Below are 19,223 nucleotides of genomic sequence, written 5' to 3'. Positions count from 1 at the left end.
CTGTTAATAAAAAATAATTTTTAGTCCAGTTTATTTTCAGAAAGTTAGATATTATCAGAGACCTTAACTATAAATTCCTCTCTGTGTCCCTCATTAGCAGATAGGCTATTACTTTTGGGGGGAATTTAAAAGCCGCATTGTTTGACATATCTCATGCAAGGCTACATCAAGTTAGACTTTGTATAGAACAGTCTTTTAGTAGCAGAAGAAGGGTCTTAAAATCAGTTGGATTATCAGCATGGGAATGTTTTTTTTCTTTGATAACCCACTGAATATTAAGAAACCAAGAATACCATTCAAGGAGGACTTAGGAAATCACATAAATGATAATTTTAAGACTTGGGATTTTATTATGTGTGTCTTCATAAATGTAAATATAAGATATCAAGAGAGTGCTTTGGTGGAAACAGTCAATTATGCCATAAGGCAACTTAACATACTAAACTTTTTTTTACTATTTTTTACTATGTCTTTGATGAAAAAAGAAGATTGCATATTTATCTCAATCTCAGAATAAAATTTCCTTGAAAAAACATCATGCACGTGCTATTTCCCTTGCACTTATCTGAAAAGCTGTAATAATGATGCCTCAGAATTGACTTTTCAAAACTCAAGTTATTTTGTTGCAGAGAAATTTCATGGTTCAAAAAATTACATTTTTCAGTGTTTGGGATGCTCTTGGGTGACACTATCATTATAGATAACTTGGATGCTGCCAACCATTACAGAAAAGAGGTATGTTTCAATATTCTTGATATTTTTTAAAAACAAATATATTGCATAGCCACATATTTAATACATTATAAACTTAAACTTGCTAAGTTTAATGCTGCATTAGCTGTAAGTGTGCTTACTGTCGGTAAGTCTCAATTCACTTAACAGTGAATGAAATCTTTGTTATTGGCACTGACAAAATTACCTCCATTCAACAAATTCCATTATGTGAATGTTGCCATGAAGCATGGGACCATGGTTTTAAAGATAAACATTTTTAGTTTTGCTGTTAGTGTTAAATGCAAATTCTTCACTACTTTCCTAGTCCCTGTATGTATAATAAAACACAGGAGTCTGAGGCACATGATGAAATTTCAGATCCACTAAAATCTTGATGTGAAACTTACTAGACCTTTTTCTGACCCATTTTATTTAGGTTTAATGGGACACATCTTAGCAGGCAAGAGTCTCTGAGGAAGTCCTGACACTGGGCACTTTCTGTTTCAGCTTATGAGTTTGCTAGAATTGAACTAAAGATTCAGCATAAGAGTGTAGAACTCTACTGATTAAACATTAAGCCCTTGGGGCTGGATATTCTTATTTTTTTTCTTCTCCAGAAGTATAAGAAATTGTACTGCAGGGTTGTTCTTAAGAGAACAACAAGTTAACAAGGAACCTCTGGTGGCATCTAAAATTGGTTGCCTGTCTTGTTGTTTCACAGTCAGTGCAACATGGATTTTCTGCTCTGTGCTCCGGGCCTGACCAGCAATTTTACTCTGCGATACCATTCCTTTTTTATTGGCTACTGCTAGCTGGTAACCTGGGAACAAGGACTGTCTTGAATGTTTCCAAAGAGTGTCTCAGAAATATGGATATAGTCATAGTAAAGAACAGATTATTGACATCAATATTTTCATTTTCACCATGTGTTATAACCATCTCAGTGTCCATCAAGTGAACAAACAGCTGTGAAGACTGCTTCTTTCATCAAAAAAATATATATCAAACAGAAGAGATAGGAGAGTCAGATCTCAGTTGTTAATCAGTGTCAGGAGACTGACCATCTGTGTCTGTTCAGGAAAAGGAGTTTGTATATGTGGTCATTTCTCAAAATGAGGTCTGGGTCGTTTAACTTGGTGAGTCTGTCACCCCATTTGTTTCAGTCACCCACCACAGGTAAATTTCATCAACTATATGGAAGTTTTATTGACTATGTTGTAAGAAATAAATCCCTTGGAATTTAGATGCTTTAAATCTTGTGCATTATTTAAAAAAAAGAAAAAAGCCATCTTCATCAAATAATTGAATGTTTACATTTTTTATCAACACTAATGTTTATTGCCATTACTTCATAGTATATGTTGATAATTAGCTTTTTTCCAGTATAGGGGAGGACACAAAAAACCCAAAAAAATCTAGTCTTCATAATTATCGACAGTACTGTTTACTTTTAATATATGCATTCTATTAATTGAAAGCAAAAGTCATGAAATGTAATTTCATAAAATACATTCTTACTACAGAACAACCTGCATCACAACAGCATTGCTGAAAACTTAGGTTTTTCCATGGAGTTACTAATTTAGTATCACTTTTTATACCTGTATAGGTTGTTAAAATTACACATTGCCCTACTTTGCTGACTAGGGAAGGAGACAGGATTCGCAGCAATGGAAAATTTGGAGGCCTTCAGAATAAAGCTCCTCCAATGGACAAGCTCAGAGGAATGGTATTTGGAGCACCCATGCCAAAACTTTACTCTACTTTCGCTGGACAGATAGGTGGGTTAATGAAGTCATGAAAACACAGAACTTCCAAAATTATATTGCTTGCCTATGTTTGTTATTCTCTTACGTAATACAAAAATGAAAACTTCAATTTAGCATGAAGTTATTTTAAGAAATACGACCTGTATGATGTCCTAGTTATGAATTTCCCTTTTCTTAAAAGCTTATAGCTATTAAATTTCCTGAAAGAAAAAATAATAATCATGAGATATTCCCCCTTTATCTTAGTCTTACTAAAGAAGGAGTATAAGCAGTGGTAATCATTGAAACAGCAGGCATGAGAAGCTTGAGCTGATTGAATTCTAGCATCTTGGAAAAACAGAAGTTTGGGGTCTTTCTCCTTCGGAAACACCACACATCAATTTAGAATTTCTTACTGTGCAAGTAAGCTCTATGAAGCAGTGGTAGAAGAATTCCTGTTCTCATCAAAGTCATGCACAGCATCTACAGTGTTTCCCTAACAAGAAGTTACCTTGTATTTCCTGTGGGATCACTTAATATTTCATTATGTGCTTGGATTCTTCCTTTCAGAATAAAGGTTATAAATGAAGTTAAAAGATGGCAGCTTCTGACATGTAACAGCTGACCTGACTGACTTGTAAAACATTGAAAACTCTTATTCACAAATAAGCTTGTTCTTAAATACTTAATTTTTCAAAAGAAAAGACATGAAGTTTTTCCATGACAGTACTCCTAGAAATGTGCAATGGAGAAGCGGAGGGGAGAATGAGAGAGAGAGAACACACGTGCCTACTGAAGTAGCCTTATATATGAGCAAACTACTTAACATTGACCAGTTGAGGAAGAAAAAGACTAAAAAGATCTCTCCTAGGCATTTCAGTAAAAATATATTACAAGTAGGAAAAACATAGTAAGCATTTCAGCTACAGACTGAAATATGCTGGGTTTAGCAGACTTTCTATCTGTCTATCAACACATTTTCAATTGTTGAACTCGGTTATTACCCAATGTGAATTAAATTGGAATTGTCTATAACTTAGTACAGGAACAACCATGGTAGAAGAAAAGGGCATGTTTTAATTTCACTTGGATAGTTACTAGACATTTAGAGGAAAATAATAGTGAAATTCCATATAAAGGACAGCGCCTCATTACACAAGACTTGTTTTGAACTGAATTTTAGCCTTAACATTAGTTGTGACTTGTTCTTCTGTATTTGTAGCATAAAAGGGAAGTAGTTACTTAAACTGTGATTACACTGACAAGGTACTTCTAAAATAAACCATACTAAGAATTTACAGTGCCTTTTGTCAGTCTGCAGTAACTATCTATGTGAACGCTTTCACCCTGTGGCAAATGTAAGGTAATTTAGTGTTCATTTAAACTTCGTGCAAGCTACCTCGTATTCACCACAAAGCAAAATGAATGAGCCTGGGCTAACATGCTTGAATCCTTTCTTTATTACCTGACATATTTATTCAATGCCTGGACAAAGAAAAATTCTTTGTCTCATATATTAAAAGAGGAGCAGAGTTTGTTAGCAAAATATGCCCTTGTTGGCCTGAGTCTACTGCTGTCTCCTTGTTTGAATTTCCATAGGTGGGACAAAGTGAAACTCAGTAAATGTTCTCTTGTTCCACAAGGTGGACTAGAATTCAAGTCAGTAATACAAGCTTCAGCTTTGTAGCACTAAAAGCAAAACAGACTGCAAGCACACTTAATGGCATCAAAGGTAGAGAATTCAGTTTGGAGCACACAAGTGACAAGATGTGTAAAGAAATACCTGTTCGCCATGTCATTTTCAGAGTTGCTGGTACTTTACAGTGATCTAAGATACGGGCTCAAAAAGAAAAGAGAAATCAGTGTCTCTTTACAGTCATTTTAAGAACAGCCACTGGTCCACTGTAAGTTTGGGTGGGTTTTTTAAGTGGTGCGTTTTGAAAGATAGGTATTCTTGTGAATCTTACACATTGTCTGGATTGTATTCGGTAGCCTTATAACTCAAAATGTCCACTTATTTTCTGTTTTGTGTTTCACTATTTTATTCTTCAATTAGATCTTCTTCAGCAATACCGTGCAGCAGTGGTGAAACTTGATAAGGTGAATAAGGACCTGGATTTACATTTGCAGTCACTTAACACTCCAGAAATGCAAAAGAAAAAACAGGAACTTGCCGAACAAGAGAAAAACCTCAAGCTAATAGAAAAAAAATTGGGTAGGTTATTGTATTATATTTTTGGTGTCCTAATGGAGAACTGTTAAGTGCATCCAGATGTATTCTACTTTTACAAACTAACAAGTTCAAACTATGAAGGAAGATTGTTAAAATTAATTAAGAGCTTAGAGGTGTCTCATTTTAGGGAAAGAACAGAAGAACTATATGTAGTATGAAGCTGTGGATATTGCCTAGACCAGCACTGCCCTGTAATGTGTTCAGACAATAAAAATGTGGTCAGTTAGTGTCTTGTGAACATGAAACTATGATCTCACTAATATGAGATTATATAACTGTTAGTCTGCCTGGCCCAGTGGTAGAGAACATTGACATTCTTTTTGAAATGACTGCGTAGTAAAGAGCTGAATTGCTGTTGCTAAGGAAACACAATCAAAACATTGTGCTACAAAAAGAAACACCCCTAATTCTGCAAGGATACTATTTCTTAGTTAGAAATGTTTTTTATGTCAATATCGAATAATTTATGATATTTCAAAATATATTTAAAAAAACAACATATACTTTGTAACAACTATAAATAAAGTAAATGTTTTTACTTGTCATCTTTGAACTCAGTTTCGGACATAAGGTAACTATAAAATTTATGGCATGTCTAAAGCCTTACTTCAAAGGTTTAACACTACTGTTACAGGAACCATTTATAACCAATAAGATTAATATTTTTTTAAATTTGTTCTTACTCGCAACTTTTTCATAGGTATGACTCCATCAGATAAAGTCACTGAATCATTACTTCAGCCTGTAATATTAGATATGTCTGATACCCCCATCCCTCCCAAAAGAATGCGAAGAGAATCAGTAAAAAAATTGTATAGGTAAGTCTATTCTGAGTCTAGTCAATACTTTCCCATATCCGGAATTCAAAGCAAGAAACTAGTTTGGTTTTTTGCATGGAAGACTTCTTTTTTTAATTCATATTTGTATACAATAACCAACAACGAGTAGAGTTTGCGTAAGGCTGATTTTCAAGGTAATGTTTATTTCTTTAAAGTTTCTGCTGTTATTTAAGGTTGATGTAAAGATTTGCTTGCTAATTCTAATTCTGTTTCTCTTTATGAACTGATTGATTGGCATCTTTGTGCATTCACGTTCCCCATATTTTCTGGTATATTCAACTCTGTTACACTCCAGAAATATTTGAGGTGGTTTGGTCTGTAAACTCTTTTAAGGTTCGATGTCAAATACTGGGAAGATGAACAGATAAAGAATCATTCTTACATAACTTTTTCTAAGTAACTGTCTGAGGTGAGCTGGTGGTAAAGTATTTAACACAGTTATCTCTTTAGCTGTGTATCTACTTCTGCATTGCTTCTGTGGCAATGAATATTTGTGCACACACAAAAAAAACCATCAGGGAAATCTGTAAGTCTGTATCTTTAAAATTACATGGAACTGACTTTCCATTTCTCATGTCTCTCCTCATGACTGCATCATTGTCTTTGCTGAGCTGTGGTCATTTTTGAGATTATTTAAATCTTATTCAGTTCTGTAAATCTCAGAATAAGTTTTCGCTATATTACTATTCTCTATTATGTATATTTGTTATTATTTTAATTTTTTCATCCACATGTAGAGAACTTAAGTGGTTATGTATTTAAACTATCTAATATTAGCCTGATGCTATTCCTAATTTTAACAGAATAATTATAAGAATAAGATGCTGTGCACAAATATGGGGTTTATAATATTTATGCTAGTGGGAGCTCTGTGCTTTTGCATCATTTATATCAAATATAAATATATATATATAAATAAGATATATATATATACACACATATATATAGTATATATATAAAAGCTTGGTTTATAACCCACTGTGCTATGTTTTTGTTCAGCTCAGAAGAATGGATCTCCTCGCCCACAAAGAAGCAGCAGCAGCCGCAGCCGCCACTGCCACCGCCTCCACCACTGCCACAGCCACAGCAACCACTGCAAATATACCCTTCAGAACTTAATGGAACTCCACGAAAGAGAAAGGCATAGACTGATGAAACTTGCTGGAAAGAGCTATGTATTGAAAATGTGAATACATTCAGTTAAAGGAAATATTCATGATGTATTACCCATTATTACGAAGATTTTTATACTGATAGATATAAATGTATTTCAGTTATAGCAGTAACAAAAATTTAAGTATTTAACGTTGATAGCCTAATTTTATATAGTTAATTTTCCTTTCTAAAAGCTTTCAGAGTTTTTATGTTCATGTGCGAAAAAAGTTTAAAATATATCCTTTTTTATTTATGAAAAAAATCAATCTTTTCAATAAAACTGCTTCAATACAAAGCACTGCCAATATAATTGATTGCAATAATTAAGTCAACAGATTGTGCCATGAAATGAGATTTTCATTTAAAAAGCATCCCCGGCTGTCTTGGGGAAGAGAACTTTCTGGACTGCTCTTTTTTGATGGATGAAGTGTCAAGGTACTATCAATTTAAAAGGGAGGGTTTGAGCAGCGGTATACTGAGATCTAACCACAGCCATTTGTAGAGTCTCTGGGCAGTTAACAACAAGACAGTATCTAAGGATATGTCCACAGTGTTGACGTGGAAATTCCTATCTCCTTCAGATAGTGCCAGTGGAAAAAAACGAAATAGCAACTTGTGAGTATGAAGAGTGTAACAGGTTTACTAGGAGGCTCTTCTACGGATTGGGAGAGTGGTGAGGAGGGATACTTCATGGGTGCAAGTGAGATATAGTACCAATGCTAAGCACTTTTCAACATCTGTATTAGCACAACCCTCATGAAAGAACCTGGCTACTTAAGCAGATCAAAAATTCATCCTTAAATTGGTCCTTGATAGCAAAAATGTAACTATGACAGAAGGATTTGAGTGGGAGACGGTAATGTCACAAAGGAAAAAGAAAAATCCTTACAGCTGAACTGTGTGTATGCATTTTAAGAGTTGGAAATGGAGACTTAAGCTGGAGGTAAAGTAATTGTGTTGGGAGACTGGAAACCTGGACAGAATTTTACTGTCTCCAGCTTTGGGGGAAAAAAAAAAAAAAAATTATTCTGTTGGCTTTCATAAATACCTAAAGAAAATTAAAGTTTTCCATGGTTTAAGAAACAGAGTCTTAAAATGCTAGAGAAAGCAGTCAACAGGTAAATGAGACACAAAAAAAGTTTAAAAAAAAAAAAAGGGAGAGTCAAAGGTCCCCTCTAGTGATCTGCATCACAAGGATTTTATTAATGTACAGGGCAGAAAAGGACCAGGCATGATTAAAGATACAATTTCAGCCAGGGTCAGAATGAGCAGTTGGAAATAGGTTTGATTAGATGAAAAAGATAGGGCAAGAAAGCTAAACTTGCAACAGTATAAAACTATTATTTGAAGCTATGTAAATAAAGAACGTAGGAGGAGAAGGTGTTCAAGGATGTGGACATGTTGGTTCATACCCGTCTCAATTTCTGCTTTGGCATGAAAGTTGATATCAAATCTACTGATTTATACTAATCTACTCAGCAACAAGCATTTTATATACAGCTTTTCTGAAAAGGGACTTTGAACTTAAAAAGACCTGATGACATCCTGCTGGAAGTTTCAGAATGCTGGTCACTAGTGCACATCTCTGTGACATTTCTAATAGAATGAAGTTTCTCCAAATTAAGGATGCAATGCATTCTGTGGTGGAAGGTTCTCCGAAACCTGGTGTCTTAATGGTAGCCTAAATTATTTTAGACATCAATCTGTCCTATTCTTAAAAAAATAATATATATTCAAGTATAATGTAACATCAGCCAAAGACTACGCCAGCCCTGCCTCAGCCCTTTTTCCTGTTATTCTAAACAAGACTTGAACGAGGCAACCATAATGGAGGGTTTGCCACGTAAGAAATTGCCTCACCACTCTAAATTACGCAGTAGCACTTCTTTTAAATGCATTTATTTGAATTCTGACATGTGCCTAGCCTGAGCCTTCAACCTCTGGATGACCTTGAATCCTATTTGATTAAATATCTATTCTAGCAGAAGTGTTTGCTTTTGAAATTCATCTATTGCCCTCAGTAGTCAGTATAGGCACTACCAGTATCATGGGATGTATCTCCCCACTGGCAGAAGCGAACAGGAAATTAAGGATGGTTTGCAGAGTTCTACAATAGCTATTGGAGATTTCAGGAAATTTCACCAGGGAATTTTCAGGATTTTTCAGCAGAGTGATTGCAGGTTTTTACAGTGTGAGTTACTGCTTTGCATAGCTGTTCAGGGCAGCCGATTTGGTCCTGACAAAACACTCAAGCTCAGAAGGTATGTGTCAATTTTTTTTTTTTCTTTACCCATTCTTCGCTGCATAACAGAGCAAACTAGGGACTGAAAATGAAGGTGTGTATGTTGTGCTTGCTGGTTTCATGAGGGGCTGGCGGAGAGCGGTACAGGAAACGTGAGAGGAAGCGGTTCTTGCTGGGGCCTGGGCCAGCTGATGGGAACAAGGAGCTGGTTTCTGATGGAGGGCGGGAGCAGCTCCGGGTGGGGAAGGGCCGCTGCCTGCCGCTGCCCCGCGGGGAGACAGAGCAGCCGCTCAGCAGGGCTGGGCCGTGATGGGGCGGAGGAGTGGGCTGCAGGCACGTCAGGTCGGGCACGGGCTGTAGGGCAGCCAGTGGCACCAGCCACAGAGCAGGGCTGGCTGGCAGTCCCCTTGGTTCCCTCTTGTCTGCTGGCACCTCGCCCAGCCCAGGGAGACAGGACATCACCTTCTCCCTTTTTTTTTTTTTTTTTTCCCAACAGAGCCTCCCAGAGACGTTTGCACGGTGCTGCCGTCCCGATGTGAGGTGGTGTCTGCAGTGGGCACTAGGGCGCAGGGGCCCTCTCACTGTACCCTGTCAGGGAGCGGAGTAGGAGGCCCATTGCTGCGCCAGGTGACCCCACTCCACACAGCGGGTCCTGTACCCCCCCAGCAGTTTTCCTGCTTGGAAGGTAGACAAGATTTCCCGCAGCAAAAGACCTGAGAACTTGCACTTTCCCTAGCTTGTGGCTTTCGTTGCTCCCTGCCCCATCAGACCCCAATATCATCGTGTTGTATGCTGGGCTTATCAGTGAAGATGGAAATTAGAGCACCTGTCACTTCAACAAGGAGAGACAGGGGACTGCACCTCTGTGGTGTGAGCTGCTGAGTTCTGCAGGACGGGGAACCTCTGGCAAAAGTGTATCGAGAGGAAACCTAATGTGAGTCCTGTGCCTGGGCTTGTGTCAGCAACTGTACTTACCTTCTTCCTGGTCTCCCCCCCTTCAGCAGAGGAGAAAACGTCAATGGTAAGGCTTTTTTGCCTTTTTTTCTTTCACCAGCCCCTAAAGGACCATAGTTTGACTCGGTGCTTAAGTTCTGCTTCCCTTAGGCTGCTGTGGACTTCCATGCTTTCTGCTCTTCCTCTAGCAAGCAGGGATGCAGAGAGTGCCTGTGTCAGGTGCATGGGGATACCCAATGTAATCCAGTGATGTTGGTGGGTGACCAGTCCTTCCTTTCCAAAGCACCCTGTGGTGGTGTTACAGCCCCACCGTCAGTACCATGGCCCCAGCTCCACAACTCTACCATCCCAGTATCACCATCTTCTCCAGTACTTCTCTAGCCGCATGCATCTCACCTGTGGCTTCCTTCTGCCTCCTCCAGGGCCCCTCTGAGTCCTTTTGTCAGCCAGGGCTCCAGATCAGGGAAAGAGCAGTGAGAGGGAAGGAGGAAAGGATGATGCCCAGGGGAGCTGAAGGAAGGCAGGGCAGTAAGTGAGGCAGGGAACCGCTGCAGGATGATGCTATGCTATTGCTACGTCAGTAGCCTGGATGAAAAACACACCCATTCCAAATTTCCATTCAGACACCTTGTGAGACTTGAGCAGTGTAATTACTGGATGTTTTGCTTCTGAAGCCTCCAAATTAGGTGCATATTTGATGAAGCTAGGTTTATATTGCTATTCTGAACTCCATTTCAGCTAAGCTGGTCAAGAGATTTGCAGTCACCATTGATGAATGGTTCATACTGTCAGTTGCTCACAATAGGAAGAGAGGTAAGTTGCTTGCTGTAATGTGTTTTTTCAGGGATGCAGTGTCCACAGGTACATTTTGCAGTTATTCTTCCACCCCTTTTGCTGTGTGATTCTAGATAACTGGGATCCAGTAGTTCAGTTGGGGGGGAGGGGGAAGTGAAACAAACTCAGTTGTCCTTGGTGAATGAAGCACAACTCAAGTTGTGAGCACTCAAAGCAGGTCTAGCTCACTAAGGCGTGTGTGTTTGGTGATGCAGGAACAGCAACCCTCCATGACATTTGGGAAGTCATGGCAGTCAGGTGAAGTCCCTGGTGACTGGAAAAAGGGAAACATTGCACCCATTTTTAAAAAGGCTAGGAAGGAGGACCCTGGGAACTACTGGCCCGTCAGCCTCACCTCTGTGCCTGGGAAGATCGTGGAACAGATCCTCCTAGAAGCTATGCTAAGGCACATGGAGGACAGGGAGGTGATTTGAGACAGCCAGCATGGCTTCACCAAGGGCAAGTCCTGCCTGACCAACCTAGTGGCCCTCTGTGATGGAGTGACTACATCAGTGGACAAGGGAAGAGCTACAGATGTCATCTATCTGGACTTCTGTAAGGCCTTTGACACAGTTCTCCATGACATCCTTCTCTCTAAATTGCAGAGATATGGATTTGATGGGTGGACTGTTCGGTGGATGAGGAATTGGCTGGATGGTCGCATCCAGAGGGTCGTGGTCAACAGCTCAATGTCCAGATGGAGATCAGGGACGAGTGTGTCCCTCAGGGGTCCGTACTGGGACAAGTGCTGTTTAGTATCTTCATCAATGACATAGTGGGATCAAGTGCACCCTCAGGAACTTTGCAGATGACTCCAAGCTGAGTGGTGTGGTTGACACACTTGAGGGATGGAATGCCATCCAGAGGGACCTGGACAAGCTCAAGAAGTGGGCCTGTGTGAACCTCATGAGGTTCAACAAGGCGTAAGGTCCTGCACCCAGGTTGGGGCAACCCCAAGAATCAATACAGGCTGGGGGATGAAGGGATTGAGAGCAGCCCTGCGGAGAAGGATTTGGGGGTACTGGTAGATGAAAAGCTGAACATGAGCCAACAATGTGTGCTCACAGCCCAGAAAGCCAACCGAATCCTGGGCTGCATCAAAAGCAGCGTGGCCAGCAGGTCAAGGGAGGGGATTCTGCCCCTCTGCTCCGCTCTGGTGAGACCTCACCTGGAGTACTGTGTCCAGCTCTGGGCTCAGCACAGGAAAGACATGGACCTGTTTGAGCAGGTCCAGAAGAGGGCCCCAAAAGTGATCAGAGGGCTGGAACACCTCTCCTGTGAGGAAAGGCTGAGAGAGTTGGGGTTGCTAGGTGGAGGAGAGAAGGCTCCAGGGAGACCTTACTGCAGCCTTTCAATACTTAAAAGGGGCTTCTAAGAAACATGGGGACAGGCTTTTTAGTAGGGCCTGTTGCAATAGGACAAGGGGTAATGGTTTTAAACTGAAAGAGGCTAGATTTAGGCTAGATATAAGGAAGACATTTTTTACAATGAGGGTGGTGAAACACTGAAGCAGGTTGCCCAGAGAGGTGGTAGATGCCCCATCCCTGGAAACATTCAAGGTCAGGCTGGACAGGGCTCTGAGCAACCTGATCTAGTTGAAGATGTCCCTGCTTATGGCAGAGGGTGTTGGACTAGATGATCTCTAAAGGTTCCTTCCAACCCAAACAATTCTATGATTCAATCAAAGAACTCCATTTTACTTGACGCTGTTCAGGTCTTTGAAGATTCACTAAAAATTAATATTAATTGTTCAGGCAAATATACCATTCCAGGAGTCAGTTTCCTTCAGACTTTCCATTCTTTCTTTTTGTTGTTAATCCTAACAGTCATTTTCTACTGATACCTTCATTGTCCTTTATCACAGTTTGCATTTTCTGACTCCTCAAGTGTAGTTCCCTTCTACTTTCTTTTTTTTCCCATGTCATAGCAGCAAAGTCAGCATTGTTTTTAAAGGTCTTTTTTTAATCTCTTTTCCCAGCCAGTGGAACAGGGGTTCTTAATCAAAGACTTCCACGATTATAGAATGTGGCTGGGGTTGTGGTGCTGTCATTTTATGGACATTTAATAAAGCATTAGTAAGGAACTGTCATTAAAATGTTGTCTGCCTTCATGCATCAGCATTTTCTCCCAATAAATTCTGCTCCCAAGTTTTTTTCATATTTAGGAAACAAAGCCGGTTAAGATTGCATTTCATTAGCACACAGCAAGTATAACCATTTCCACTGAGGCAACCATCACAGAACAGATCCGCAGTCAATTCCTTTTCACCTGCCAGGATGCAGTCCAGCACAGGAGAAGCCAAAATTAGTTTTAGTATTTTCTTTTTAAAAAGTCTGTTTGCTTATCCTCTAGGAATTAAAATACATTTTATCGATGGTAGCAGTCACAGTATCTTTCAGTATAAAGCAGCTATTAGCCTCCCTTTCTGCCTGTTGCTGGAAAGGGTGTATCCAGTGATTTTGACATTCCTGCCACACCAGATCATCTCCCCAGGCTTCAGCAACAGTGATCATTTCTGTTTCATAAAAAGTATAGACATGTCTATGTGCATACACACACAAAGATGTATATGTATATGCATACATATAATTACTATTCTGTATTTCTGTAAACAGGCTCTTCCACACATGTTGGGACTATGGAAATGCATAAAATCACAACAGAGCTGCTGTGTTGACTAGATGTACTTTAGCTGCACAGATACTCGATCTCTGCCTGTATTGTGTGTCTTGTCTGCAACAAAATGGTTCCAAGGAACAGAGCAGCTTCAGCTTTAGCAAAAAAAGCTTGCATAAAAAATGTGTGCATGTAAACTAGTTGAACGCAATTTTATTTTAAACCAACCTATATACAAAACTAAGAAAAATGTTCAGATATTAGAGGCAAACAACAAGTACCTTCAATCTGCAAATATATTAATTCCACAATTTTTACTGTATGTTTAATGTATGTTAATGGGTTCTTACAACTCTCACTAGTTTTTATAGGACTGAGTATTTATGAGGGCTCTGAAGAAATCCCCACTCATTACTTTGTGGGTAATTATTTTATAGTATGCTAGCAGCTAGCTGTTTACAACTACAATATTTAGGCCCTGTTTGTATGCACACAATCAAGCACACATGTAGTTTGCAACAGAAATGGTCCACAAATAGACCTTCCTTCAACTTGCCAAAATCGAAAATATTTTACAACACCAGAACTATTTGTTTCACAATCTTACATAAGAACAAATTATGTAAGATTGGGGTTTTTTTATCTAATAACATAGTCCAAGAATTTTTGCCTAAACTATATAGTATTTGCTCTTTTTAGCAAAGGAATTTTACATTCTAGTTGCTTGAAGGACATTTAGTGGGCTCTCATTTCCTATTATCCACTCCCTCTTTATCCCTCATCCTATGACTTTGGCAAATCAACTAAACCACATCATGCAAGAAATACACAAATTCTTGCATTCAAGCCTAATTTCTAGAACAGAAAAATTATTTTCCCCCAATGTACTTATAAGTTTGGAAGAATGGTGAACCAATTAACTAACTGCAGGAACCTCTCATTCATCATTTTTCACAAAAACTGGGTAGGTTTAAAAAGTTACTGAATAAAAAGTGGGCTATTGAATTAAAAGATGCTGCTACTTTGTTTAATGGAAATTATTCCAAAAAACTAGAAGTTAACTTTCTCCAGTAAACAGCTAGTGAAAACAAATATTTCATATTACTTATAGCTCCTACTTTTAGCATGTTCTTACAACTAGCTCGAAAATATAGTAGAGAAATGAAATGGCAGTATCATAAAATTAGTACTTAATTAAAGACTGCCTCATAATAAGTGGGCAAGGTGGACTGGCGTGCTCTCCCTTTGTCTTACTTTCAAGAACCTGTCTTTTTAACTCTAAGGATCTTTTAGCATGTCCATGCACTTGTGTGCAGGTATAATAATGACCTAATTTAATGACTGCTGTGTTGGAAGATACAGATCGCAGGTCCAGCTCTGCTCAAGCTGGAAGAGCTGGTTGTGCAAGAGGAAAATTGATGACAGCCTGAGGAATGCAGTGAAAAGAATTCTTTCGAAACAATGGAGGGGGCCATTCTACAAGTTGCTCAAGAACTTCTTTTCTTCAGCAGAGTCCTGGGGCAATTCTAGAACAGAGGACGTCCTGTGAAAAGTGAGAAGGGATGGTCAGAAGTCCTCTTAATGTTAGGGACTTCTGGCAGAAGCAGTCATGAGAGTAGTTTGAGTAATGCATACCAGAGCTAACTTAGTGACAGGAAATCAAAGCAGGGCTGCTGAAGTGGAAGCACACTGAAGACTGGTACACATGCAAGAAGCCTTGCATGCTGAAACTGAGCGTGCTTCTGTTGCAAATTGGTAATTTGGGCAGATAAATTGGCTCAGTGAGCTGCCTTCAGTACAGCAACTTCATCTTCCGTCACCCACGCCTGAACTGACCTGAAGGTATACGACAAGGCTGGTTGAGTCAAACTGCTGCAACAGCGTGGTAAAAATGGGGATGGGTAACCCCGTTACTAAGTTATGGTGTATTGCTGTTGCAGTGTGTTGTTAGACAGACATGTGAAAGCTTGCAACTAATCGTGTCCTTCATTGGCATTTTAACCACCGTTTTGAAGTTTGTAATTACTTTCTGAGTGGAGAGCCTTGAGATGCCAAAGGCAGTTTATTGTCATGCACAGCTTGAAAGGAAAAAAGTCCCTCTTGAAAGTGGGTGGTCAGGCCAAGACTGACTTATCCAGCTGGACTCTGGATGGAGATTTTATCTACCTGCAGAACTGAGCCTATCTGGAAGTCAGCATCAGAGTATCTAACCTGTACAAGATTTGACTATTCTTCTCCTTACGCTGCAAACAGTGAGGCCTACAGGAGTGCCAGCGGAGGGCTGTACCTGTTTCACACTGCCCAAAGCCAAAAAGATCTTTACTTTTTCTTCTTAACTGTTACTGAGAGTAAGCTTGTGATGGTGGTAGAGTCTCTCTCCTCTACCAAACTTTGCTGCCCACATGTGCCAAGATATTTCAAATATAAACAAGAGCCATCGGAGAAGTCTCAATGGAGGAGCGTGTGGCAGGGAAGGGTGGAAGCAATGGAGAAGGCACAAGGAATCAGACATCACTGGCTTTGAATTTTGGATCTGAAGTTTCACATCTCCCAGAAGGAGACCTGACAGTCTGTTAGGCCTCTGTTTGTTGTTGGACGCTTCCAAGACTGAAGCGGCTTGGCGTTAGAGATGAACCAGCCATGGAGGCTATTGGCAGGTAACTTCAAGAGCCCCCAAGAGACTCACCTCTGTGGCGGGAGTTCCCTACAATTAGATGCTGACGGCACAGAGAAGACAAGCAGAAAACCAGAAACTGCTGGAGTTCCTGAAAATAAAATCCCAGGTTAAGTATGCAAGAAGAATCGTGAAAGCTGACCTGAGAGATGGACACATCTATCAACATCAGAGAGACCTACTGTGGTAGATGTATGGATGACCTCACCAGCGAGACCCCTAAAGCCTATTTCTGTTTCCACACTGACAGATAGGCGTGGATTAAGGATTCTAGTGATTTTACATTGCAAAACCCCTATGCAGTGGATTTGCAGCTTATGCCAAATACCCTGTCCTGAAAGACTTTTTATGGGCCACTTTTCCTCACAATTGTGATCATGTAACTTCCCTGGATTGCTGAAAGGTCACACAGACAGAATCAATTTCAACCAAGGTTTGGTGGTACAATAAGCCGTTTTTCTTATGGGAACGAAAACACTCTGACTTTTTTTAGATTTCATATCTTCCTTCTGGGGTTTTTTGTGGCTCCCAGAGCCATCTAATCCCCAGTTACTCAACCACCTACTGAATCACAGCGTGGGAACATGTATTGTAGGCTATGCAAGTCCAAGTCATTTTTTATGTTACTATTTCAAAAGTGTGAGCAGAATTTTCTAGAAAATTAAGTTAAGTGGGCTTGAAGAAATAACTAACCATGGATATATGCAGATATACTTCATGTGCTTTACATACAAAATGTCAGGTATTCTGGAGAAGAGTTGTTCCTTGTATATTGAGACACTGATTCTTAAATCCCATAAATACATTTAAAATGTTCATATTGAAATTTTTTTTCTGAACTGCTTTACTTTCTCTTATCTTAGAATGGTAATATATATGACTTTTGGTGTAAAGAAAGATTGGAAACATTATTTTAACCAAATGTGTTGAAGTGCAAATAACAAGTGAACTTTTGAACTCTTTTGCATTCTCTGAGGGTCTGGAGGGGTCTCTGCCAGGCTTGGAGAAAGATCAGAATGTGGATGCTTTTGTTAGATTTTGGCAAATAGAATTATCTGGAATTAACATGGTTTACTCAGATTTGTTTATATTCCAGCTTTTACACTCGGGATGCTACTAAGGAAATTCAAACCTCATTCATGCTTCATGGTGTTGGATCAAGTGGTGTATTTTCACACCATTTTTTTCTTTTTGCTTTTTCAGATGGATCTTCTCAATAGCAGAACCGTGTTTTCAAGTGATCTGTTAGAATTGTCTCATGTTTTAGATCCTCTTGCACTCAGCACATAAGAAAACTAGCATAGCCATAAACCAAACGATATTTGCAATGTATTTGTTTTAGGGTCCAGCTTATCACTTCAAACTGGGTTTCTCTTGAATAAGCATTACCCAGTTTCTCTTCTGAAAGTTTCCTGTAGGTAAATGAGTAACAGTGACACTGTGTCAAATGCATGATAACATTATCAAAATAGAGGAATTTGGGGTCAAAGAGTTTGCTGGTTAGCTCTGCTGCCAAGACTGACTGTTCCAGAGCCTTATAAAGACATGCTGACACATCTATGTAGTGTGTCAAGGACCTGATGATGTGGAACATTTTCCACAGCACTACTTGAAATGTGAGCTTTTCCTTTGTTGAAAAACTCTCCTGCATGTGCAGAGATTGCATGTGAAAAAGAATAGTGAAAAATATGCCATCTTCCTGGAGGGTAAGAACTGGAAAGAAATCTGGGCTCTTTTTCCAGAGTTGGCAAAGCAGAAAGTAGTTCAGTGTTCTGCATTAAAATGCAATTTTGCAAAACATTTACAATACAGTTAGAACTTCAGAAATCAGCAAGTTTATTAATTGTTACCTCATTCTTTTGTTCTCAGCTTTCAGAACGTTTCTGAATTTCAAAATCACAGCTATCGCTTTTAGGTCTGCTCTGTCTTTGGAACCTATTTGCCATATTTTGCATGCATGCTGACTGTATATCTCCCTTCACTCCTTCCAGGAGTGCTCCTGATTCCTGGGAAAGAAGGAAATTTGTGAGAACATTCCTCAGGTTTTAGGCAATGCCCATTATTGCTCTTGGAACACTTTGACAAAGCAACTACACAAAGAGAGAGATACAAAAGTAGTCAAATCCTGTTAAAATTCACTTAGGTGAAAAATAAATAATGCCATCTCAGAATCCGTAACATCTAGAGCTTTTGTCTGCATAACTTCCTCTGTCAGCTTCCCTTTTTAAAAAGCACTGTTTTCTAATCCTCTGCATATATATATATATATTTAGTAAAGATTGAGAAAGATTTGTGAGTGGTAAATGTAAATTTACTCTCAGAAGAAAAAAGGAAAACCAGAACCTTTAGGATGAAAAAAGAACTATCAGATTACCTCTGCCAAAGGGTTCGAAAGGCTTTGAAGATGAAGTGCTGGATGTCACTTCACATGATTAAATTTTTCTTTCCTAAACTTCAGGTTAAGTCTGCTGGTATAAATTCCTCCAGGATGGAAATTAAAGATGATTAAATAGGATTGATTCCTGTAGGCATCAATGCAGTAGACTTCTGTGGGAGCTGCTGGCTATTCCGTACTACTGAAAATCAAGCCATTGGATTTCCACCCTCTAAACACGATACGGTGACTCTCTTTTGGTACCCATTTGTGTACATGATAGTGGTGACAAATAGACTTGATCTGCTCATCATTGACTGTTACAGCTGCAAAACCTGGCTGGTTTAGATGATCAAACTGTCATTTAGTAACCTGCACTCAAAGTTAAGGTTTTAAAACCAAATGTTTTCTCCCTTTTTCTTTGTTTAAAAATGCTTTCTCCCTTTTTCTTTGTTTAAAATATCAGAAAAAGAACAAAGGTTCTAATGATTACTGGAGAGCAGCTGCAGATGGGTCTTGTCTTCCTGAACAGTCTGGTCCTCTACTACACTGGATAAATGTCTTGACTAGAGGTAGAAGCCATCATTCATTTACATGTGTACAATTTTGAATGTTCCAAAAGTCTGTATTTTCAGCAGCAGCAGGTCCATGCAGCCACATCAGATGCTAACACCTTAAAGCACAGACACCGGGGGCCAGAGTTCAGGCTTCCCATCTAAGATGGCTCCCAGGGTCTTCCAGCCAAGGTGTACTGTGTATAAATTGATTCCCTGTATTGTACAATCAAATGCACCATCTGGTAGGAAAAGCAAATAAAAATGTTTTTTGTTGGTATTTTGC

General features: G+C 39.3%; 1 protein-coding gene across 1 annotated transcript in view; it reads left to right on the top strand.

Annotated features, from left to right (window-relative positions):
• SMCHD1 (structural maintenance of chromosomes flexible hinge domain containing 1) overlaps positions 1 to 6,844 on the top strand; it is a 91,918-nt gene extending 85,074 nt beyond the window's left edge. Inside the window, exons 44-48 of the mRNA XM_075705054.1 lie at positions 665 to 735; positions 2,324 to 2,495; positions 4,519 to 4,677; positions 5,396 to 5,513; positions 6,534 to 6,844. Coding sequence (XP_075561169.1) covers positions 665 to 735; positions 2,324 to 2,495; positions 4,519 to 4,677; positions 5,396 to 5,513; positions 6,534 to 6,681 — 668 coding nt within the window. The 3' untranslated portion in view covers positions 6,682 to 6,844. The remainder of the gene's footprint in view (positions 1 to 664; positions 736 to 2,323; positions 2,496 to 4,518; positions 4,678 to 5,395; positions 5,514 to 6,533) is intronic.
• Positions 6,845 to 19,223: the final 12,379 nt, after the last annotated feature.

Source organism: Pelecanus crispus, chromosome 2 (genome assembly GCF_030463565.1).
Source record: "Pelecanus crispus isolate bPelCri1 chromosome 2, bPelCri1.pri, whole genome shotgun sequence".
In the NCBI taxonomy this organism is placed as follows: domain Eukaryota; kingdom Metazoa; phylum Chordata; class Aves; order Pelecaniformes; family Pelecanidae; genus Pelecanus; species Pelecanus crispus.
The sequence above is the reverse complement of the archived record's forward strand: the minus strand, read 5'-3'. Positions and strand labels throughout refer to the sequence as shown.